This window comes from Biomphalaria glabrata, chromosome 2 (assembly GCF_947242115.1).
Source record: "Biomphalaria glabrata chromosome 2, xgBioGlab47.1, whole genome shotgun sequence".
NCBI classification, from domain to species: domain Eukaryota; kingdom Metazoa; phylum Mollusca; class Gastropoda; family Planorbidae; genus Biomphalaria; species Biomphalaria glabrata.
In genome coordinates this window covers 39,068,761-39,087,107 of record NC_074712.1, presented here as the reverse complement: position 1 = coordinate 39,087,107, position 18,347 = coordinate 39,068,761, and the positions used below count along the sequence as shown (strand labels likewise).

The following is an 18,347-nucleotide window of genomic DNA, read 5'->3' as shown; positions in this document are numbered from 1 at the left end:
CTAAATTGTGTTTGTTGAGTGCCTGAAGACAGCACGGAAACCTCCTAGATACCCCTCCCACTCCCTTCACTTGTTGACAAGACCTAAAGCCATAGCACACTGACCATGCTAAAAGAATGAAAGATCCGCTATATGAAACCAATTTAAAAAGTCCTTGTATTTTCTGTGCATATGTTCGTTGTGAATGCCAGTAACTGTTCGTTTACTCCATGTTCTTATCAAAGCTTTATTCTAAAGACGTCACATTTTATATCAATCACATTCAACATTTTATATCACGTTCAAAGTTCGTCTGATTGTTCAATCAATTACAATACCTAGTAGTCTTATTATTGTACTATCCACAAAGTTCGTCTGATTGTTCAATCAATTACAATACCTAGTAGTCTTATTATTGTACTATCCACAAAGTTCGTCTGATTGTTCAATCAATTACAATACCTAGTAGTCTTATTATTGTACTATCCACAAAGTTCGTCTGATTGTTCAATCAATTACAATACCTAGTAGTCTTATTATTGTACTATCCACAAAGTCATTCGCTTCTTTGTGTCTCCATTGACAGGTAACACCATTCCTGTGGGGATTGCAGTGGCGCAGATCAGACCCCACCACGTTCACACCTCTAGAGGTAAGTTACTGATGTGTACACACACACACATTAGATCTAAATATAGAATTCTTAATTTTGTTGATTAATTATATCTTTTTTCACCAAACTCTCTCAACCGTTGATTATACTAGAATTGGATCTCTACTAGTGTAACACTGTAGGCCGTAGGCATATACTTTTGCTAGTCTAACAAAACTGTTGTATACATTATTTGCATAACGATTAAAGTACTTGTTCATTTGTCTGTTGATTTTGTAGAGCAGTAAATGTACAGTATACATTTAAAATAGTATTTACACATTCTGATACACAAAATACATACTAAAAATGTTTTAGTTTAAATGTGTCAATAATACCAAGCCTATAAGTCAACTCTATAAACATATTTTTTAACACTTTGTCCGAGGCTCCTTTTTATGATTAAAATATGCACTAAATAGAATAGGCGCTAAATAGAAGTAAAGTAGGCGCCAAATAGAAGTAAAATATGCGCCAAATAGAAGTGAAGTAGAATAGGCGCTCAATGAAAGTAAAATTGGCGCTCAATAGCAGTAAAATAAGTTCTAAATAGAAATTAAATACAAGCAAATTAGACGCTAAAACTGAATTTAACCAAATTGCGCTAAACTTGAGTGAATCAGCCACCAAACCTAACTAAAATAGTCTCTATGTTCATGGATCACTTGTGCTCACTGTTGCTTCAACAAGAAACAATCAACACTCTCTCAAACATCCTCCTCTACTCAGCTACTGTATTGACAGAGATAACATTTGTTTTCATTGCTTTCAATAAAATGTAGACATTTATTCACAGACTAACAATATCATTTATATTATTGATTTATGAATATAATTAAAACACAACTTTTTTTTTTTAATGAAGTGCATGACACAGGCAAAACATCTAGATCTGCTTTAACATTATGTAAAACATAAACACAGCAATTGTTTAGATCTTGATACATTTGTCTCCCCCCAGATTACCAAGCTAGTGAATCTCGTGGTCACGATGTCAGGTAAACTAGCCAGTACTAGAAGATACAAAGTTCTTAGAAGATGTGAAGTAGTTGGCATGTGTTTCTAGCAGAGCGTGTTGTAAAACTCCACTCCTCCTTGATCTGACACTTGCTATCTGTTTGGGAGTTACGGACGACAACACGAAATGAGAATTAGAGATCTACATTAGATTTGTTTTTTTTTTCTATTTGTGTTCAACTTTAGATCTTCTAAAATAAAATTGAAATTATGCCATTCTTATTATTATCATTATTAATATTCTAGAAAATGCATATATACATATAGATCTATAATTACTAGTTTCAGTTTTGCATGTGTGTGTTTATGAGACCGACAGAAGACAGAATGTTTTGGTATGTTTGTTTGGGTTTTAAAAGATGTGTGTAAGTGCCTTGAAGGGGAGACAACTGTACTAGAATATTTAATAATTAGAAATGTAGGTCATGATTGTTTTTAATGAAAGTTTTGTTGTATTTAGGTTAAGTTCAGGTGGTGGGAAGCCTCAGGGTAGTCAGACTACAACAACAGAACCACTGCCTCCAAACCTTGTCACAGGTAATACTTTTATTAGAGTGCTTCAAATAACCAAACTCTACAGAGTTTATTCATATTTCTTTAAAAAAAAATCCTTAATCTGACCATCTTTATAATCTACACATCTTCTTTTAATGTATCTAAATTCTATGTTGTTGTAATATTGCTACAGGGCATAATGTGAACTCATCATCATGGATTACTCAGATGCCCTTCACAATTCACCAGGCTCTCAACACAGCAGGAGGGGCAACATTTGGTGCCTCTCATTACCCTGTCACTCCACCCTCTGGCTTCAAATTTACCCAAGATTCCATCACAGGCCAGATCTACTTAGTTGCCACTGGAGGTAATGTATGGATAGGACTCTGTGAGTCAATGCAGTGCTAATCTGTACAGTGTGTCATTCCAATGTTTTTCTATTTAATTCCAAACCAAGGCACAGTCAAATATGGTTTGCTAAAACTTCAATGATTAATGAGGAATTATTGGTAGCACAAAATGAATGTCTTACTTACTCCTGAATGATGTATATTTAAAAATAGTTTCTTTCAACTTTAATACCACTTTTGTCCCCAAAGTTTCTTGCTATGATTCAAAAGAAAACGTTTCTGTTAACAGAATAGAATATGTGTCATACTTGACTCTAGTGCTAAAAGTTGTGGATCATCTTATTGCAGGGGAATTTGTGTTGAGAAAGTCAATATGAGGAGTCAAGTTATCAACTGTGAACCTTATATTACCAGTCATAAAGACATTTAGTTATATTAAGAAAACTTTCATTCTTATGATATTCCCAAATTATGGAGTTTATTTAATAACTAGATGCATCTATATTGAGTGTTTTAAATGCAGTCTCTATGTTTCTGAATGTTTCTATGCAGTTTGTTTTTGCCTCTTAATTAATTGAATGGATGCTTTAGATATGGTTCTCCATTTCTTTTTGATTTAGTGGACACTGGAGTATGGCACAACAACAATTTAACCTCAACTACTGGAACAGGTAATCCACACTTCACAGCCAACAGTGGCCTTCCTTCAGTAACCTCCCCTGACAACAAAATTGTGATTACTAAAGAAGAGGTAAGTTTTTCTGTTCTGTTTCTGTTCTGTTTCTATTCTGTTCTGTTTCTATTCTGTTCTGTTGTTTATTTTCTGTTCTGTTCTGGTTCTTGTTCTGTTTCTATTCTGGTTCTGTTTCTGTTCTGTTTCTATTCTGGTTCTGTTCTGGTTCTATTCTGTTTCTATTCTGTTCTGTTTCTATTCTGGTTCTGTTCTGTTGTTTCTTTTCTGTTCTGTTCTGTTTCTATTCTGTTTCTGTTCTGTTCTGTTTCTGTTTTGTTCTACTGTGATTAGTTCTGAAAATAAAGAAAGTAAATTAAATGTTTATTATCTAATAATTTTTATTAAAATGAATTGTAATTTTTAAATATCTCTATGCACATATATCTGATGTATTGCTATGTGTTTCAAGGCTAACCCTGTTGTCAGTGGGGACAGTGTCCCAGACCAGATCATCTCCACAACAGACAAGAATGTAGTGGCTGCAGGTACCCTAATTATTGTTTTAGTATATCTGATAGTTCACTAACTACTTTGGCCTTCAGTCATAATAAATAAAATAATTGTTTTTTACAATTTTGTTTTAGTTTTGAGCCAAAACTTCAAACAGAAGAGCATTAAAGCCAAATGCTTTGTAATCAATGCTGATCATAGGCACCAATAATTTATGTGTTGAAATTCTGTAGTTCTAAATAGTCATGTTGAGAGTATATGTGAGAAAGACATTTCAAGATATTCAAAGAAGACCACAATGTCAATGGCATTTTATTTGTAGCACTGTTCAACTTAGTGTATTGATATTCTCTCATAGAAAAGAAAAAGAAATACTTGAAGAGAAGAGCACACAATTTATTTTAAAAACTTCATTTCTTTATTATTATTGACAAACATTTTTTTTTTACAATGTCTTTTTTATTCTTTCAGATGCGGTCAAGCATCAAACACTAGTGCAACAGTTTATAAGTGTTAAAGGTGTACCAACTCCATCTTTTACTTCTGCAACAGCAGCTACTGCACTGGTCAGCCCAGTCACAGGTCACAGTGCCACCACCACCACCACACCATTTGTAGACATTAAAGCTGGACCAACCAGCGTTCAGTCTAGAGGCTGCTCACCCATTCAGTTTGAAGACACCTTATCACCTTTAGCAATTCTATCCACCTTGTCAGCAGTCAAGAGGACATCCTTATGCAGTATTGGTGTACAGACCTGTGATAATCTAGTACAGACTGATGAGAAAAATGTGTCTTCTAAGCTGTCATTAAATGACCAGGGTGTCCAGACCTTAACTACTGACCTTTCAGCTCTCAATCCATTATCAGTTCAGTGCCCTGACCTGGACTCAGTTGTTGATCATCTGACTCCTAAGGCCAACGTAGAGAGAACCTCTTATAATCCTTTCACTGACCCTCAGATTCTGCAAGCTGCAGATGGCTTAGAGCTTCTTAGTGCCCTGGCTGAAAAAAGACCTAAATGCTCTTCTCTAGATGACCCCAAGAGAATTTTCCCCTCACCTAGTGACTCATTCAAATCTGACACTGCCAGCATACTAGCCATTGATGATACGTTATCCCCCGGTGACACAGAGTTGAAAAGTGGTCAGTGTACACCCAGACGGGAAGTCAGACGAGACCTCTCACCAAAATGGTCATTGCCAAAGAAAGAAACACCTTCTTTGGCTTTTGGTGATTTCAAGGCACCATCAGGGAAAGAAGGTAATGTAATGCTAAATTACTTTTAATTACTTTTAATAGAATTTTAGAAATAACAAAAATATATTAGGACAGTGTTTTTTGATCCATGTTACATTTTCTGGACATATTCTCATATTCTGCTTAGTTTCTAGCTAGATATTACAAAGAGTATTTGAATGTTAAAAGCTTGTGACTGAGCATTGTTTAACAATTTGACACCCACCCCTTTCCTGGGTTTTGTTAGTTAAATAATAAAGAAAATTTGTACAACTATATACAGACATATTTATTATTGTAATATGTTTAATATATTAAAAAATTGGTACATGTGAGTTTTAGGGTAAATAGTGACTTAGAATAATTGAATAGGCAAGACATGGCCTTGTAATGCAGAATAACTATAACCATAACAATGCTACTTCATTATTTATCAAGAACAGAGTTAGTTAACATAAAAGTAAAAAGTAGTATAAACATATAATTTATAGAAATACTCCTTTTTCCTTTCGTCCTTGTCTAGAGCTGTGTTCAGACTCCTCAGATGTTAGAGTCAAGATGGCAGAAGTACAGAGACAGTACAAAGAGAAACAGAAAAAACTTGCTAAACTACAGAACAAAAAAAATGAGTAAGATTTGTTTCATATTTTTGTATTACATCAAAACAAAAACAAAAAAAAACTTAGTGTTAGTATTTTGTTTTATTCTCTTCCTGGTATGGTGAAGCTCTTATTTTTGTAATTGTCTTAATTGCAATGACTTAATGTATGTATTTATTTTTTTTTTTGGCTCAATACCAAATATTTCTGTTTGGTATCAAACAGAGAAAAAAAAAAACATAAAACTGGAAACCTTTTCCCTCCAAAGTTAACATACCTTCTACAAAACATCCTCAAAATGCTGCTAACTAACAGCAATGGAAAAAATGTTTACCTTGTTAGAAATATTAAAACACATTTAATACTGCAATATGTTTTGCCTTCACAGAGATGGTCTCCAAAACAAAAGAGGTCCAGGGAGGCCACCAAAAAAGAAACAAGGTTCTAAGAAATCGGATGATGATAGGTAATTGGATTGAATCTAAACAAGTGATCTACCTTTTAATTTGTCTTCATTGTTGTCAGCATAAAACAGTGTATGTGTGGCCATTGTTTCCACTAAGTGTAGGTGTGGTCATTGTTTCCACTAAGATAGTGTATGTGTGGTCATTGTTTCCACTAAGGTAGTGTAGGTGTGGTCATTGTTTCCACTAAGATAGTGTAGGTGTGGTCATTATTTCCACTAAGATAGAGTAGGTGTGCTCATTGTTTCCACTAAAACAGTGGTTCATTGCACCCTGGCCCACGACCACTAGGGACCCATGCAGGGTTATATAAAGGAATGTGTTGACTATAAGAGTTTAAAGGCATCACATTATTTGAATTCAATCATGTTTATTTTTCTTAAATTTTATTTCTGGTGTCCAAAAAAAAACAACAATGTAATCAATTAAAGGGAGGTAACTCTTAATTGTCTGTACAGCGTTTCATAGTGTTCGATTTCTTGTTTAATAATAATAACAATTACTACGTGTAAACCTACTCATTGTGAAATTGTTCTATATGATGAATTATATTTGCCGTCATTTTGGTTCAAGTGTTATTTATTTCACAAGTTTTAAGTATGTTATAGATATTTGTTGTGTCCATTGGATGTGTTCGGACTTGCATTAGAATACGAAGCAGCATTAGACAACACACAAAATCCATGACAGAACAAAACAAGACAGGACAGATCCAAAGCTTGAGGAAATTGTTCTCTTTTACCCCGTGAGGTTCAGGTGTACCCTGTGTACTGTCTGGCGTAGAGGTTTGTCTACATTGACATGTACTCTCTCATTAGATACAGTAGGGCACAGTTTGGGTTCAGTGACTCTCAACTTATAGGAGGGGGCCTAACTTTGCATTCCTGAATCTGGGCCCACGGGTACCTTGCTACGCCACTGTATGTGTGGTCATTGTTTCCACTAAGATAGTGTATGTGTGGTCATTGTTTCCACTAAGATAGTGTATGTGTGGTCATTGTTTCCACTAAGATAGTGTATGTGTGCTCATTGTTTCCACTAAAACAGTGTATGTGTGGTCATTGTTTCCACTAAAACAGTGTATGTTCGGTCATTGTTTCCACTAAGATAGTGTATGTGTGCTCATTGTTTCCACTAAGATAGTGTATGTGTGCTCATTGTTTCCACTAAAACAGTGTATGTGTGGTCATTGTTTCCACTAAAACAGTGTATGTTCGGTCATTGTTTCCACTAAGATAGTGTATGTGTGGTCATTGTTTCCACTAAGATAGTGTATGTGTGGTCATTGTTTCCACTAAAACAGTGTATGTGTGGTCATTGTTTCCACTAAAACAGTGTATGTGTGGTCATTGTTTCCACAAAGATAGTGTATGTGTGGTCATTGTTTCCACTAAAACAGTGTATGTGTGGTCATTGTTTCCACTAAGATAGTGTATGTGTGGTCATTGTTTCCACTAAAACAGTGTATGTGTGGTCATTGTTTCCACTAAAACAGTGTATGTGTGGTCATTGTTTCCACAAAGATAGTGTATGTGTGGTCATTGTTTCCACTAAAACAGTGTATGTGTGGTCTTTGTTTCCACTAAAACAGTGTATGTGTGGTCATTGTTTCCACTAAAACAGTGTATGTGTGGTCATTGTTTCCACAGCTCCAGTAGCTCATCTAAAACAAAAGACCACAGTGGTCATAACCAACACAAGAAAAAACGTCCTGCTGAAGAACTTGTGGATAGAGTGTTTAGAAAGGTAACTAGCTAGTGACTTAGTTCATTATTATTTTTTGTTATACAATACCTCTTTTCAAGTCACTCCTTTATGGAGGGTAGATGCTGATCTTGAATACTGCTCTAACTATTTCCTTATAAATTTAAATTTATCACTTAGTAAAGAATTACTATCTTGTTGGCCACATTGGGAAAACTCTAGTTGGCTGGAGACTTACAAATCTATCTAGGTCTAGAGCCAACATGGCATAGTCAGCTGTATTACCGTAATTATACAATAACAGTAAATTTAAAGTTGCTTCAATTTTATTGACCTTTCTAACTGTTGCTTATATTTGTATGTAAATCTAATAAAGATTACAACTACATTCTAGATCTAGAAGTAGATCTAGACTAGATCAGAACTTTAGGTCTAGTGGTAGACCTAGATGTCCATATAATAAACATAACAATAAATAGTCGCATAACTATGTCATCACTGCTGGCCGATTTGGAAAATGTGGACGTTCAACTTCTAGGCAATAAGCAGCTGACGGTGTCACAGGTTCGATACCTGAATTGAATCAAATATTTTAAAAATTATTTTGTTATATTTAAAGTTTAATGATGGAGGTATTGTCTTTTTAAATAATATATAGTTTAAATAATTTTCTTGTTTTAGTTTAGTTTTACAAAATTAATTATTTATTAAATATTTTGTTTTAGTCTTGTTTTACATAATTGTGTGACAGGTGGGGTAATGTGAGGTGTGTTTGGCGCGTTTTATGTCTAGGGGATGATTATTTTTAAAGCTATCACACACCAATCTGTCAGCATATGAATCTGGAGCAGACACGCAACGAGACAAGCAATGAAAGATAGATACAAAAGTTAAAAATGAAGAATATTTATTTACATAAATATACATATAAGAATAAAAAGGGGGAGGGTTTGCATCTATCTCTAAATAATAATAGATTTAATCATCACTCTTGCACTTAATAAGAGAGTATGTCACTTTGTCCTCTGACTTAGCTGGTTGTCCTGTTGATGTCGCAGCTGGCGGTGTCCTGGCTTGAGGTTCTGCAGCTGGAGGTGGCGCTCTAGCGGATAGAGGGACGCCGGTGATTCAGTTCTTGTGGAGTCTCGCGGTGTGTTGACTCTATTGATCTCCTAGATCAAGGAGAGACGTGGGAGAAAGAGGGGGGGGGGAAGATTGGTTTGCATTCCAACCAAGGTGGTGTCAACCGCGACCGTCCTTCAGACATCCGGCGGGTAAGACAAAAGAGATTGTGTGTTTACCTTTCCCCGATCAAGGGCAGATAAATGAAAGGACGCGCCTTAGCTATCTCCAAGGTGGTAAACTAAGTCTAGCCTGGAGGGGAAAAGGTGGGGCGGGTAAAGAATTTGGGGGTAGGATGGGGAAATAATTAAAATAAAATAAATAAATAATGAAAAATAATAATTAATGCTGTGATAAATTTGAGTGACTCTGACAGCGAGTTTTTGACTTGTCACAAATTGACATTGTATGAAATATTTTTATTTAGTCTAGTTTTACCAAATTAGAGAAATTAATTTTACCAAGTCAATGAGAGTTCATTAATTTTTTTGTAATAAATACGCAATAAATAGAAAAAGATGTATGAAAAGTGTTTTACAATTACACTAAAATTACCTGTAGAGTATTTGAAAGTTCTTGTTATATCAAACTATTATTCATTTTAAGCTCACGCAATATTAATTCATTTCTGCTTGGTAAACCCAGTTACCTCCTGTGGTGAAGCCATGTAAAGTGAGTCGATCCATTCATTATGTGAAAAGTAAGACTGGACCTTTCTTTAAGAGGAAATCAGCCTCCAGCTCTGTCAAGAGAAACAAAGGTGAGACATGCTGCCAGAATAGTTTTAATGTTTTTGTGTGTCAGTGATGTTTTGGTGAACATAAATTATATGAAGGAAGGAATTTTTTATTTATGTTGTATCTGAAACAAGGGACATCATCTTGTTAGTTGTAATAAATATACTGAGAAATGAAAATAAAATATTTAGATATCTAGATCAAATATTTACTGATATGTGCTAACGAATGTATTAGCTATGGATGGCAGGATCCAGAGACTGCATGGTCAAATGTTATATTGTCATCTTGTTTATCCTGAGTTAGAACCTTGACTGTCACCCTCCTCTGCCTTCCTGCCTGAAGTTGGGGCTGGGTAAAACGTATTAACTTCAGCTCTGAAGAAACATCAGTAAAATGTCAAACTAAAAAAACAAAACATTTAATAAACCACAAACATTAGAGACTATAACATCCTTAATATATTTATTATGTTAATGAGATAGTAAAGAATTAAGAAGTCTATCTCAATCATAGCAATAACATTTTGACCTTACAGCAGTAGGTGTTAGAAATGCAGATTTTTTACTGGGAGACATGTGCTTAGTTGTTGTTTTTTTTATTTATCAAATACTCCTTCAAAAACAAACAATTTAAGGTAATGTTTCAGTGGATTTAGTGTAGCTAAAAGTTGAGAACTGCTGTTATGAAACAATTAGGAATTAGTTATTTGTTTCATGATAAGGAAGGTTTAACTTAGAGACGGTGACACCACTAGTTTTTGAGGAAGAATTGCGAAAAAGATGAAAAACAGACTACTTTTGATGGCTTTAGAGAGGGCAGCTTTTTATGAACAATTTTAGCTTGACGACATTCGATGGTTCCCTTTGTTATTATTAAACTTATTCAACATTCACTGACATTCACTATCAGCATCGACTATTTTCTATTGTTGGCCTTTCATCTGTGTTATTGGGTTTCGTTGTTTGCATTAGACACAGCGCTGGAACACCTAACTCTGCAGACATAAAAATGAACTTTATTTAATTTTTTTTTCTTGAAGTTATGCAGGTAAATTCTGTGTCAAGCATGAATTTTACAAAGTATAACTTTAACCAGTTGATCTTAAAATATCATTGAATTGTTTCCCTGACAGATCTGTTTGGTTTTGATGAAAGCAACTGGCCAAGTTTTTCTGAAAGAAAGCATCAAGAAAAAGTGAAAGTTTCTGCTGTCCAAGGAGGTAGCAATTTAGTAATTTTTAGTGGACACTTTTCTTTGTCAACATAAAATCTGATCATTGTTGTATTGTAATAAACCTGGTGATGACAGGGGGTAGTGGTATGTGTAGACAGCCGACGCAAATTGCCCCAGGCCAGTACTAGACAACCGTGACAAGCTATGATGGTCAGCCAAGACAGTTCCGGAAGGATCTGTATTGTGAGTAAAGCTCATGAGCGTCACGAGGGATTGTTGATAACTAGAATGGTTGAGTGATTTTCCGTCCGGTTCTAGAAGGCCAGCATGGACCCTATATAAAGAGCCGAGGTGTCACAATCAATATGGTTCTATATAGTCCGGTCGACTACAGCACAGTGGTTCAGCGGTGTGGTTCTGTACGGCGCATTACGACGGTTTAGTGCGGAGTACTGTCAAGTACAGTCAAGATGAATGGCATCTTGATCTTGGTCTGCGATCGAGTCCGACACAACAAGCTCAGTGTATGAAGTCAGTCCTGAACAGTTGAACCCAGTGCAAGCCCGTAATGAGACAGAGAGGCCAGTGCAAGAGTTGATACGGCGGTACGGTTGTACACGAAGAGAGATTTGTACAGCCTGTGTTACATGTTGCCAATTGTTCAGTAATTGGCTGTAATTTATTGGACATTAAACTGTTATGTTACTTTGGATCCCAGAGTTGTCAAGTTCTTTAAGTTGGTGGTGTCGTTTGGTGCAGTTTGCAGAGAGCCTGGATAGTGAGATTCGTTACATTATTTTTATCTAAGCATTATCATTTTAAAATAAATTATCAGAAGCAATGTACTTTAAATAATGAATGAAATCTCTTTAGTTGATAAGCAATTCAACAAATTTTTTTTTTGTTTTTTTTTTGGTCATCTCAGAGAAACATAAACACAAGCATAAGTTCAGTTCAAGTCACAGTGCTGACAGCAAACATCTTGGTGAGTTTTTGTAGTTGGCAGGTTGTTTTCATCTGGTATTAATGCAGAAAACATTTCAGTGTGTTGTTGTTTTTAAACCTTCTATACTCCAACTATGGAGGAAAAAAATATAAATAAGCAAAGCTATTGTCTGCTGCTCTACTGACCTAGTTTCACCAATGATTAGAAGTAACAGAAAAAAAATAGCTGAGTTTAGCTTTGACCTATTTATTTGACTGACACCAATTCAATGTTATAGATTTTTGTTGTATGTGGAAGTGTGTTTGTATCCATGGCTAGGAAAATGTTATTCTGGAAAGATTTCTTGAGTAATTTCTCAGTGTTTACTTTTGGTTGAATCCAATGTGTAAGCTGAACACAGCTCAAGGATGGGCACATGGCACACAGACAGTTGACCCACAGAATATTTATTACAATTATGTTGTTTTTAGCTTTACTTGTTCTTTATTTTATCAGTGAGTGGCAACATCTTTGAGAGCATTAACAATGAATTCATTGAAAGGCGAGGTCGTCCAGCCAAAAATGGTTCATTGAAAGAGACAAAACTGAGTAGCACGTCACTGCTGATGGTGAAAACAGGTGAGAGCTAATGAAGTTAATGTGAAGAGAGTAAGGGAGATCAATAGAGAATGATCCATCACATCAGTGCTTATCATTCTTACTTACCTTTTGCAAGCCTTAGTGTTGGTAATGCTATCCAGTAGTAGGGTTTGGTTATGAACAAATTGTATTCCCAAGCAGAAAATGTCTTTTGGTTCAATGATGCAGCCTGGAGACAACAGACAGCATGAATGCCAAATGACATTATTTTCATGTGAATTTCAGTTGTATTAAGCATTTTTAATTTTCAACTGCTGGCCAAGTAAAGTACAAACAACTTTTTGAATTTTCTGATCATTGTATTGAGAAATTTAATATATTTATGTATATGAATTAAAAGTGTGCACATTCTTTCTCACCTTTTACTAGCCTTTTAAACTGTTTAATGGTGATATGCTGTCATTGTGCCTTAATGACTTAACCTACCTTTGAAGTTCATAGTTGTTAGAATGTTTGTGCTTATTGGTTGCTATAGTGGTGAATATTTACATTTTTGGAAAGACAAACATTAAAGAAATAACATATTTGGACAGACATTTTATGAAAGTTCTGAGATGCCGGATGTTTGTTCTGATCATATCCAAATGTTCTCTCAATCATTAAATGGGTAAAAAACTAGTCAAGCTTGAAGCTGATGGTTGTTATTGAAATGAAATTAACTTGCTTTTGAGACCTGTAAATAAAAGAATGATTTACACTGTGAAAGGTTACTGTTTTTCTAGGATTAACATTTGTATTAAGCTGATTTTTTTTTCTATTGCAGAGCCCAGTTTTCTCCAGAGTTCTCAAGACTCTGGACTTGGTCTGTTGGCTAAATTTGCACTGACTCCAACCACTCAGCTGACTTCTCCTACAGCCACATTATCCACATTAACTCTAGCCACAACTGCTACTTGCTCAACTCATGTAACTGTTATGTCCCAGTTGTCAACAACCTCATTCAGCAGCAATTCTAGCATATACGGAAGCATGTACAACAATATTTATCACATAACCAGCTCCAGCAGCACTCCTGCAATAACATTCGGCTCCAGGAGTAGCCTGATGTCTTCTGCTAATTCTAGCTTGATGAGTTTCAGCAGCCCTGGCCTTTCGGCTGCCATGAAGGTCTCAGCATCCACGCCTATTTCAACATCTCAGACAGCTTTAGCTGCTTCCTCTGTATTGTCACAAGCATTGTCAGGGTCACAAGGAACAGCTGCTGTATGGACAGCATCAGTGTCTCCACCCTGTGTCAACCATTCTTCCAGTGCTGAAGAGTCTAGTGGCACACCATGTGGAAGTGAAGCAAGTCCCCACAAACGCAAACATGAAGATGGTATCTTTTTTTTGTATTTATACTACATTCACTTACTAAGTTTTTATTGAAATTTAATATTTTTGTATTAAAAATATGGATAAGTGTTAAATATACAAACCTCAAATCTCTTTCTATAGACTCTGATACTGACACAAGTGAATCAAGTCCTAATAAAAAAAGAAAACCCGGAAGACCAAAAAAGATCAACCCAGATTTGTCTACTGGTGGCACAGGTAAGTTCTATAGTTTAGCTCTGCTCTTGCTTCTTATGAGCTTGTTAGTTATTTCTAGCTACAAATTGGTATGGATGTATTCTTACACTAAGTATATTCTTTCAGAAACAATTTGGGCCAAGAAATCTAGTAACCTTGGCTTGTTGCAAGTGTCTGACTCAAACTCTGGAGTAAAAGACATTGATAATAAAAAGGTATATAACTAATAAAAACACTATCTTTTTGATTTTTCTGTTATTGTTGTTATCTAGTTGAAGCTAATTCCATATAACTTTGTGCATTTCAATGTATTGTTTTTGTAATTTCAGCCGTTGGATTTAAATTCGATGAAACCTTTGTTTCTTGATGAGGAGTGGACTCGTCGCCGAAGTGAAAGAATATTTCTCAGTGAAACAAGTCCCCAGCCCTCCCCTGCCATCTCTCCTTCTCCTAGGGGAGAACCCGTCTGGAAACTCTCCAATTTTATGCCAAAGAGCAAGAAAATTCTTGATGTCAATAAATCAGTGAAAGATGGAGATGGAAAAGATCAGAGCAACTCCTCACAAAAACAGGCTCCAACCACAGCAACTGTAGTGAATGTTGTGAAAACAGAGGAAACCCCAATGCCAACACTATCAGCTTTTTCATGGAGTCCAGTGCCAAAATTACAAGAGGCAACTTCAGTCAAGTCTGAGAAAGATGTGCCCAAAGTAGAAGACTCAAACTCTTCCCAGACCTCTTCCAGCCATAAGCCCAAGAAAAGCTTGGAAAGAGTGAAGGATTTAAGCAAGGAGAGGGAGAAGAAGAAAGCTGAGAAAACCAAGAAGGTGAAAAGTAAAGAGGAGACACAAATTCATGATCAACCTCCAGTCCTGGTCAAGAAAGAGAAAAGAGCAGAGGAACATTCCAAGATCAAACTACAGAAAGCTAAAAGCCTTCATGATCTGACCCAGCGTGTGAAAAAAAAATATTCCAAAGCCAATAAGAAACAGGATGAACAGGTAGGTTCAACTTATGTGATCTTGTACATTGTTGTCTTATATTGTTTATAATTGTATCAGATTTCAGATTATTCAAATGTTCTTTGTCAAGCTCTATTAGCCCCATAGTAGTAAATGGGCTTTTAAAATTGAAACTTAACTGGAATACAGACCACCATATAGAAATTATTTTCCTTTTTATAGCAATTTTTTAGTTCCTTTCTGAAGTAAAAGCTAATCATTTTGTTTTCAGACTCAACCTAAGAAAGGAAAAAAGAGACGCAATGCAAGTACAGACTCAAGTGATAATGATAACCGTCCTCTGAGTTCATATAGAGATGAACCACCTACACCAGGTTATAATTACAAGTATAAACTGTAACTTCTATGAAATAAATCTGTCCACAGAACCCTGGTACCATTGATTTTATTACAAATAAGTTACATTGTTCTCCTGGCAATCAAATTGTTAAATACAATTCAATTATCTGATATAAACATTTCACATTTAATTTTTGACTGAGTCTGGTGTATATTTTGTTTTCTATAGTTATGTTTTGTTTGGTGTAATGCACAAATTGTAAGACACATTTCTTTGTGGATAATTATTATTATTAATTAGTCTTAGGAAGTAATTATTAACGACTATGTGTATTAATTTGTAGATAATATAATTATTAGAAGTGGGAAGTTATTTTTAGTTGACCTATGGAGTGAGCTAGGAAGTTACTGAACAGTAGCCAGTGGACCAGACAATAGGAAAGGATTCTGGGTATTCCAGACACTTATGACTACAAGTTAGAGAGGGTTATTGAGTGATAGTGTGGCAAACTGTGTTTTATGAGCTATTGCCAGAAATTCTAGCTGCACAAAATCAAGTATCAAAGTTACTGGATCAAAATACCTGGCACCAAAATTAAAGAGAATGTCCATGGCTTTAAAGAGAAAACAACTCTTTTTGCTATTAAATGGAAAAAAAAAATTTGAAATAATTTAATTATAAACTTTTTGTGAATGAAAAAGTTAAAAGTTAAATAATTTATTTTTCAGAGCCTCGTTCATGTAAACTACAGACAAATGATCTTAGAGAGGGTTTGAAAGTTCTGTACCTTAATGATGGTTTATTTTATGAAGGAATAGTCAAAGCTATTCAACCACCTGATGTGTGAGTACATTTAACATTGCTGGTCACATGGTGTACCATTTAATATTTCCTATTTTCCTGCAATGTAACCAAGTGTTTGTGTCTGTCTTGCAGCTACGGCGTGTTGACTGCTGGACAGAGAGGAAGTAGGCCACATATTTTATGTCAAGAGGAAGTGCTGAAAGATGCTGTAAGTTGTGGGTTTTAAGCACAAATATTTTTTGTATGCATTGCTAGTCAGCATACTTTGTCAGCCCTTCTATATATATATATATATATATATATATGTTTTTTTTATCTTTTTCCTTATAAATGTTAAAAAAAGAAAAACTTTTTTTTTTTTAAATGAGTTATCACTTTTTAAAAGTAAATTTAGATTGGTAGTCCTGTTCCAGCAAGCCATTTTTGTGTTACATTGTAAAGTTTATTTATCTTAAAATCAGATACATTTGTAAATCAAGTTAACTAGAGAGTTGATAGCCTACTTAGTCAACTAGAGATTGGGTTGACTACCTATCTATAAATTTGATTTTTAGCCCTTCCAAATTTATACTGTATACTTTATTTATACTTTAGACTGTAACCTATCTTTACATGTTTTTTATTATTTCTTTTTATTTCTTGGTTACCCACCAACAAAATGTGAATCAAATAATTTTTTAATCATTTGAAATTGTTTACTTAAAGTCAAGTTATTTCATCTAGAAAGTTGAAATGAAAATGTTGAAACTCTTCTAGGTACTTGATGTCAGACCTGACAGCATTCGTCACTTGCCTGAAGGGACCAGAGTTTGTGCCTTTTGGAGCCAACAGTTTTCATGTCTCTACCCAGGAACCGTAACCAAATGTAAGTCTCCTGCTGGAAATTCTAACATTAAATTTGTTTAAATAAGCTTTTCTGTAATAAAATGTAATTCATTCTCTTGTAAAGCCTTATGTTTTGGTTTAACTTTATCAAGAGCAATTACAGAAGTAATTAGTAAAGCAACTCATTTCTGATGACATTTAAATAAATATATGTATATATTTTTTTGTATCTGTAGCAAGTCCATGTTCTAGTTCCAATTCAACTGAGGCAGTTTTTGTTGAATTTGATGATGGAGACTCAGGGAAAATACCCATCGGTCACATCCGTCTTCTCCCAAGTGACTTTCCAATTGTTGGTATGTACTCCTTAATGTAGACATAATTTGTCAGATTTTGTATTATTTGATTCTTGTATATTCACATCATTGTAATTTAGGTTGTGAAGATAATTCTTTTCGTCCCGAGACATGACGTTAAACTGCGCTCCTCTTTCCTTAGCACTTTTGGAGCTCAAAAGTGCCCTACTTCTTTTCTATCATTGTGTCTGCCTCCTCTTTTCCTAAGTCTGCCTTCATTGATCATCACACTGTCTCCTTAACTTTAAATTCTCACTACGTCCTAGACCAGTCCGTTTGCCGTGGACTGCGACGGGTAAGGGGGGATAAAGAGATCCTGGTGTTTGAGTGGTGGCTATCTGAGGATAAACCACAACAACACAATACTTTGGCTCCAAGTTCCCCTAGACCTGAGACCCAGATGGCCCGCTCTGGGTCAACCGGCTGGTCATGCCGAGCTACCAGCATAGGTCGTCGACCTATGCTGGAGGGCGGTGGCTGGAGGGTCAATCAGGGAGCTGCTGTATCGGACACATGTCCGATGTAGCAGCTGACTGAGTATAGCACCTGTGTAGCCCTGGCGGGCTCATTCTGGACATCCGAATGGCCCGTCCCCTTGTTGGACTCGATGGCGGGTGGGGAGCACAGGTGCCGAATTAACCAAAATATATATGGACAAAAAAACACACACAAAACTACTTGCCCCAGACCTATGTCTGGGCAAGAAACGACGAATTGACGATAAAAAAGAGGAGGTCCCAAAAAGCTGTGCCACCTGGCCATCATTTCTGGTGGTTAGATGCACAGAGGAGGGAAAAAGCCTGACCAAGTTGAGCCCTTTTATTATCTATAAGGGACTCAAGTCAGTAGTGGGAGAGCCCAAGAGTGTGTCTAAGCTACACAAAACAATGGAACTCCTTGTAGAAGTAGACAGCAAGACACACTCTGATGGGCTTTTAAGATGCAGAAGACTCTGTGATCTCCAAGTGGAAGTCATACCACACAAGAGTCTGAACACCAGCAGAGGTGTAATCAGCTCTAGGGACCTACTGGAATGTTCCGAGAAGGAAATAGTGGAGGGCATTGAAGGAGTCACCCATGCCCGGCGCATTACCAGGCGCAGGGAGGGTGAGGAGGTCAAAACCGCCACTATTATCCTCACATTCGGAACTAGGACACCGCCAGAGTATGTGAAGGCAGGATACCTACGAGTTCCAGTGAGGCCCTACATACCTAACCCCATGAGGTGCTTCAAGTGCCAGGG

General features: G+C 35.9%; 1 protein-coding gene across 9 annotated transcripts in view; it reads left to right on the top strand.

The window, feature by feature from the left end:
• Positions 1-18,347, top strand: part of LOC106063306 (serine-rich adhesin for platelets-like) — a 118,648-nt gene that overhangs the window by 86,622 nt on the left and 13,679 nt on the right. For all 9 annotated transcript variants that reach the window (XM_056020474.1, XM_056020471.1, XM_056020472.1 and 6 more), the window contains 23 exons: positions 566-631; positions 1,593-1,629; positions 2,109-2,185; positions 2,337-2,513; positions 3,117-3,247; positions 3,639-3,714; positions 4,151-4,942; positions 5,442-5,547; positions 5,906-5,983; positions 7,631-7,727; positions 9,453-9,567; positions 10,680-10,766; positions 11,646-11,705; positions 12,162-12,284; positions 13,069-13,623; positions 13,743-13,838; positions 13,944-14,032; positions 14,147-14,818; positions 15,051-15,153; positions 15,848-15,962; positions 16,056-16,131; positions 16,680-16,788; positions 16,985-17,104. In XM_056020474.1, the coding sequence (XP_055876449.1) occupies positions 566-631; positions 1,593-1,629; positions 2,109-2,185; positions 2,337-2,513; positions 3,117-3,247; positions 3,639-3,714; positions 4,151-4,942; positions 5,442-5,547; positions 5,906-5,983; positions 7,631-7,727; positions 9,453-9,567; positions 10,680-10,766; positions 11,646-11,705; positions 12,162-12,284; positions 13,069-13,623; positions 13,743-13,838; positions 13,944-14,032; positions 14,147-14,818; positions 15,051-15,153; positions 15,848-15,962; positions 16,056-16,131; positions 16,680-16,788; positions 16,985-17,104 (3,957 nt within the window). The remainder of the gene's footprint in view (positions 1-565; positions 632-1,592; positions 1,630-2,108; positions 2,186-2,336; positions 2,514-3,116; positions 3,248-3,638; positions 3,715-4,150; positions 4,943-5,441; positions 5,548-5,905; positions 5,984-7,630; positions 7,728-9,452; positions 9,568-10,679; positions 10,767-11,645; positions 11,706-12,161; positions 12,285-13,068; positions 13,624-13,742; positions 13,839-13,943; positions 14,033-14,146; positions 14,819-15,050; positions 15,154-15,847; positions 15,963-16,055; positions 16,132-16,679; positions 16,789-16,984; positions 17,105-18,347) is intronic.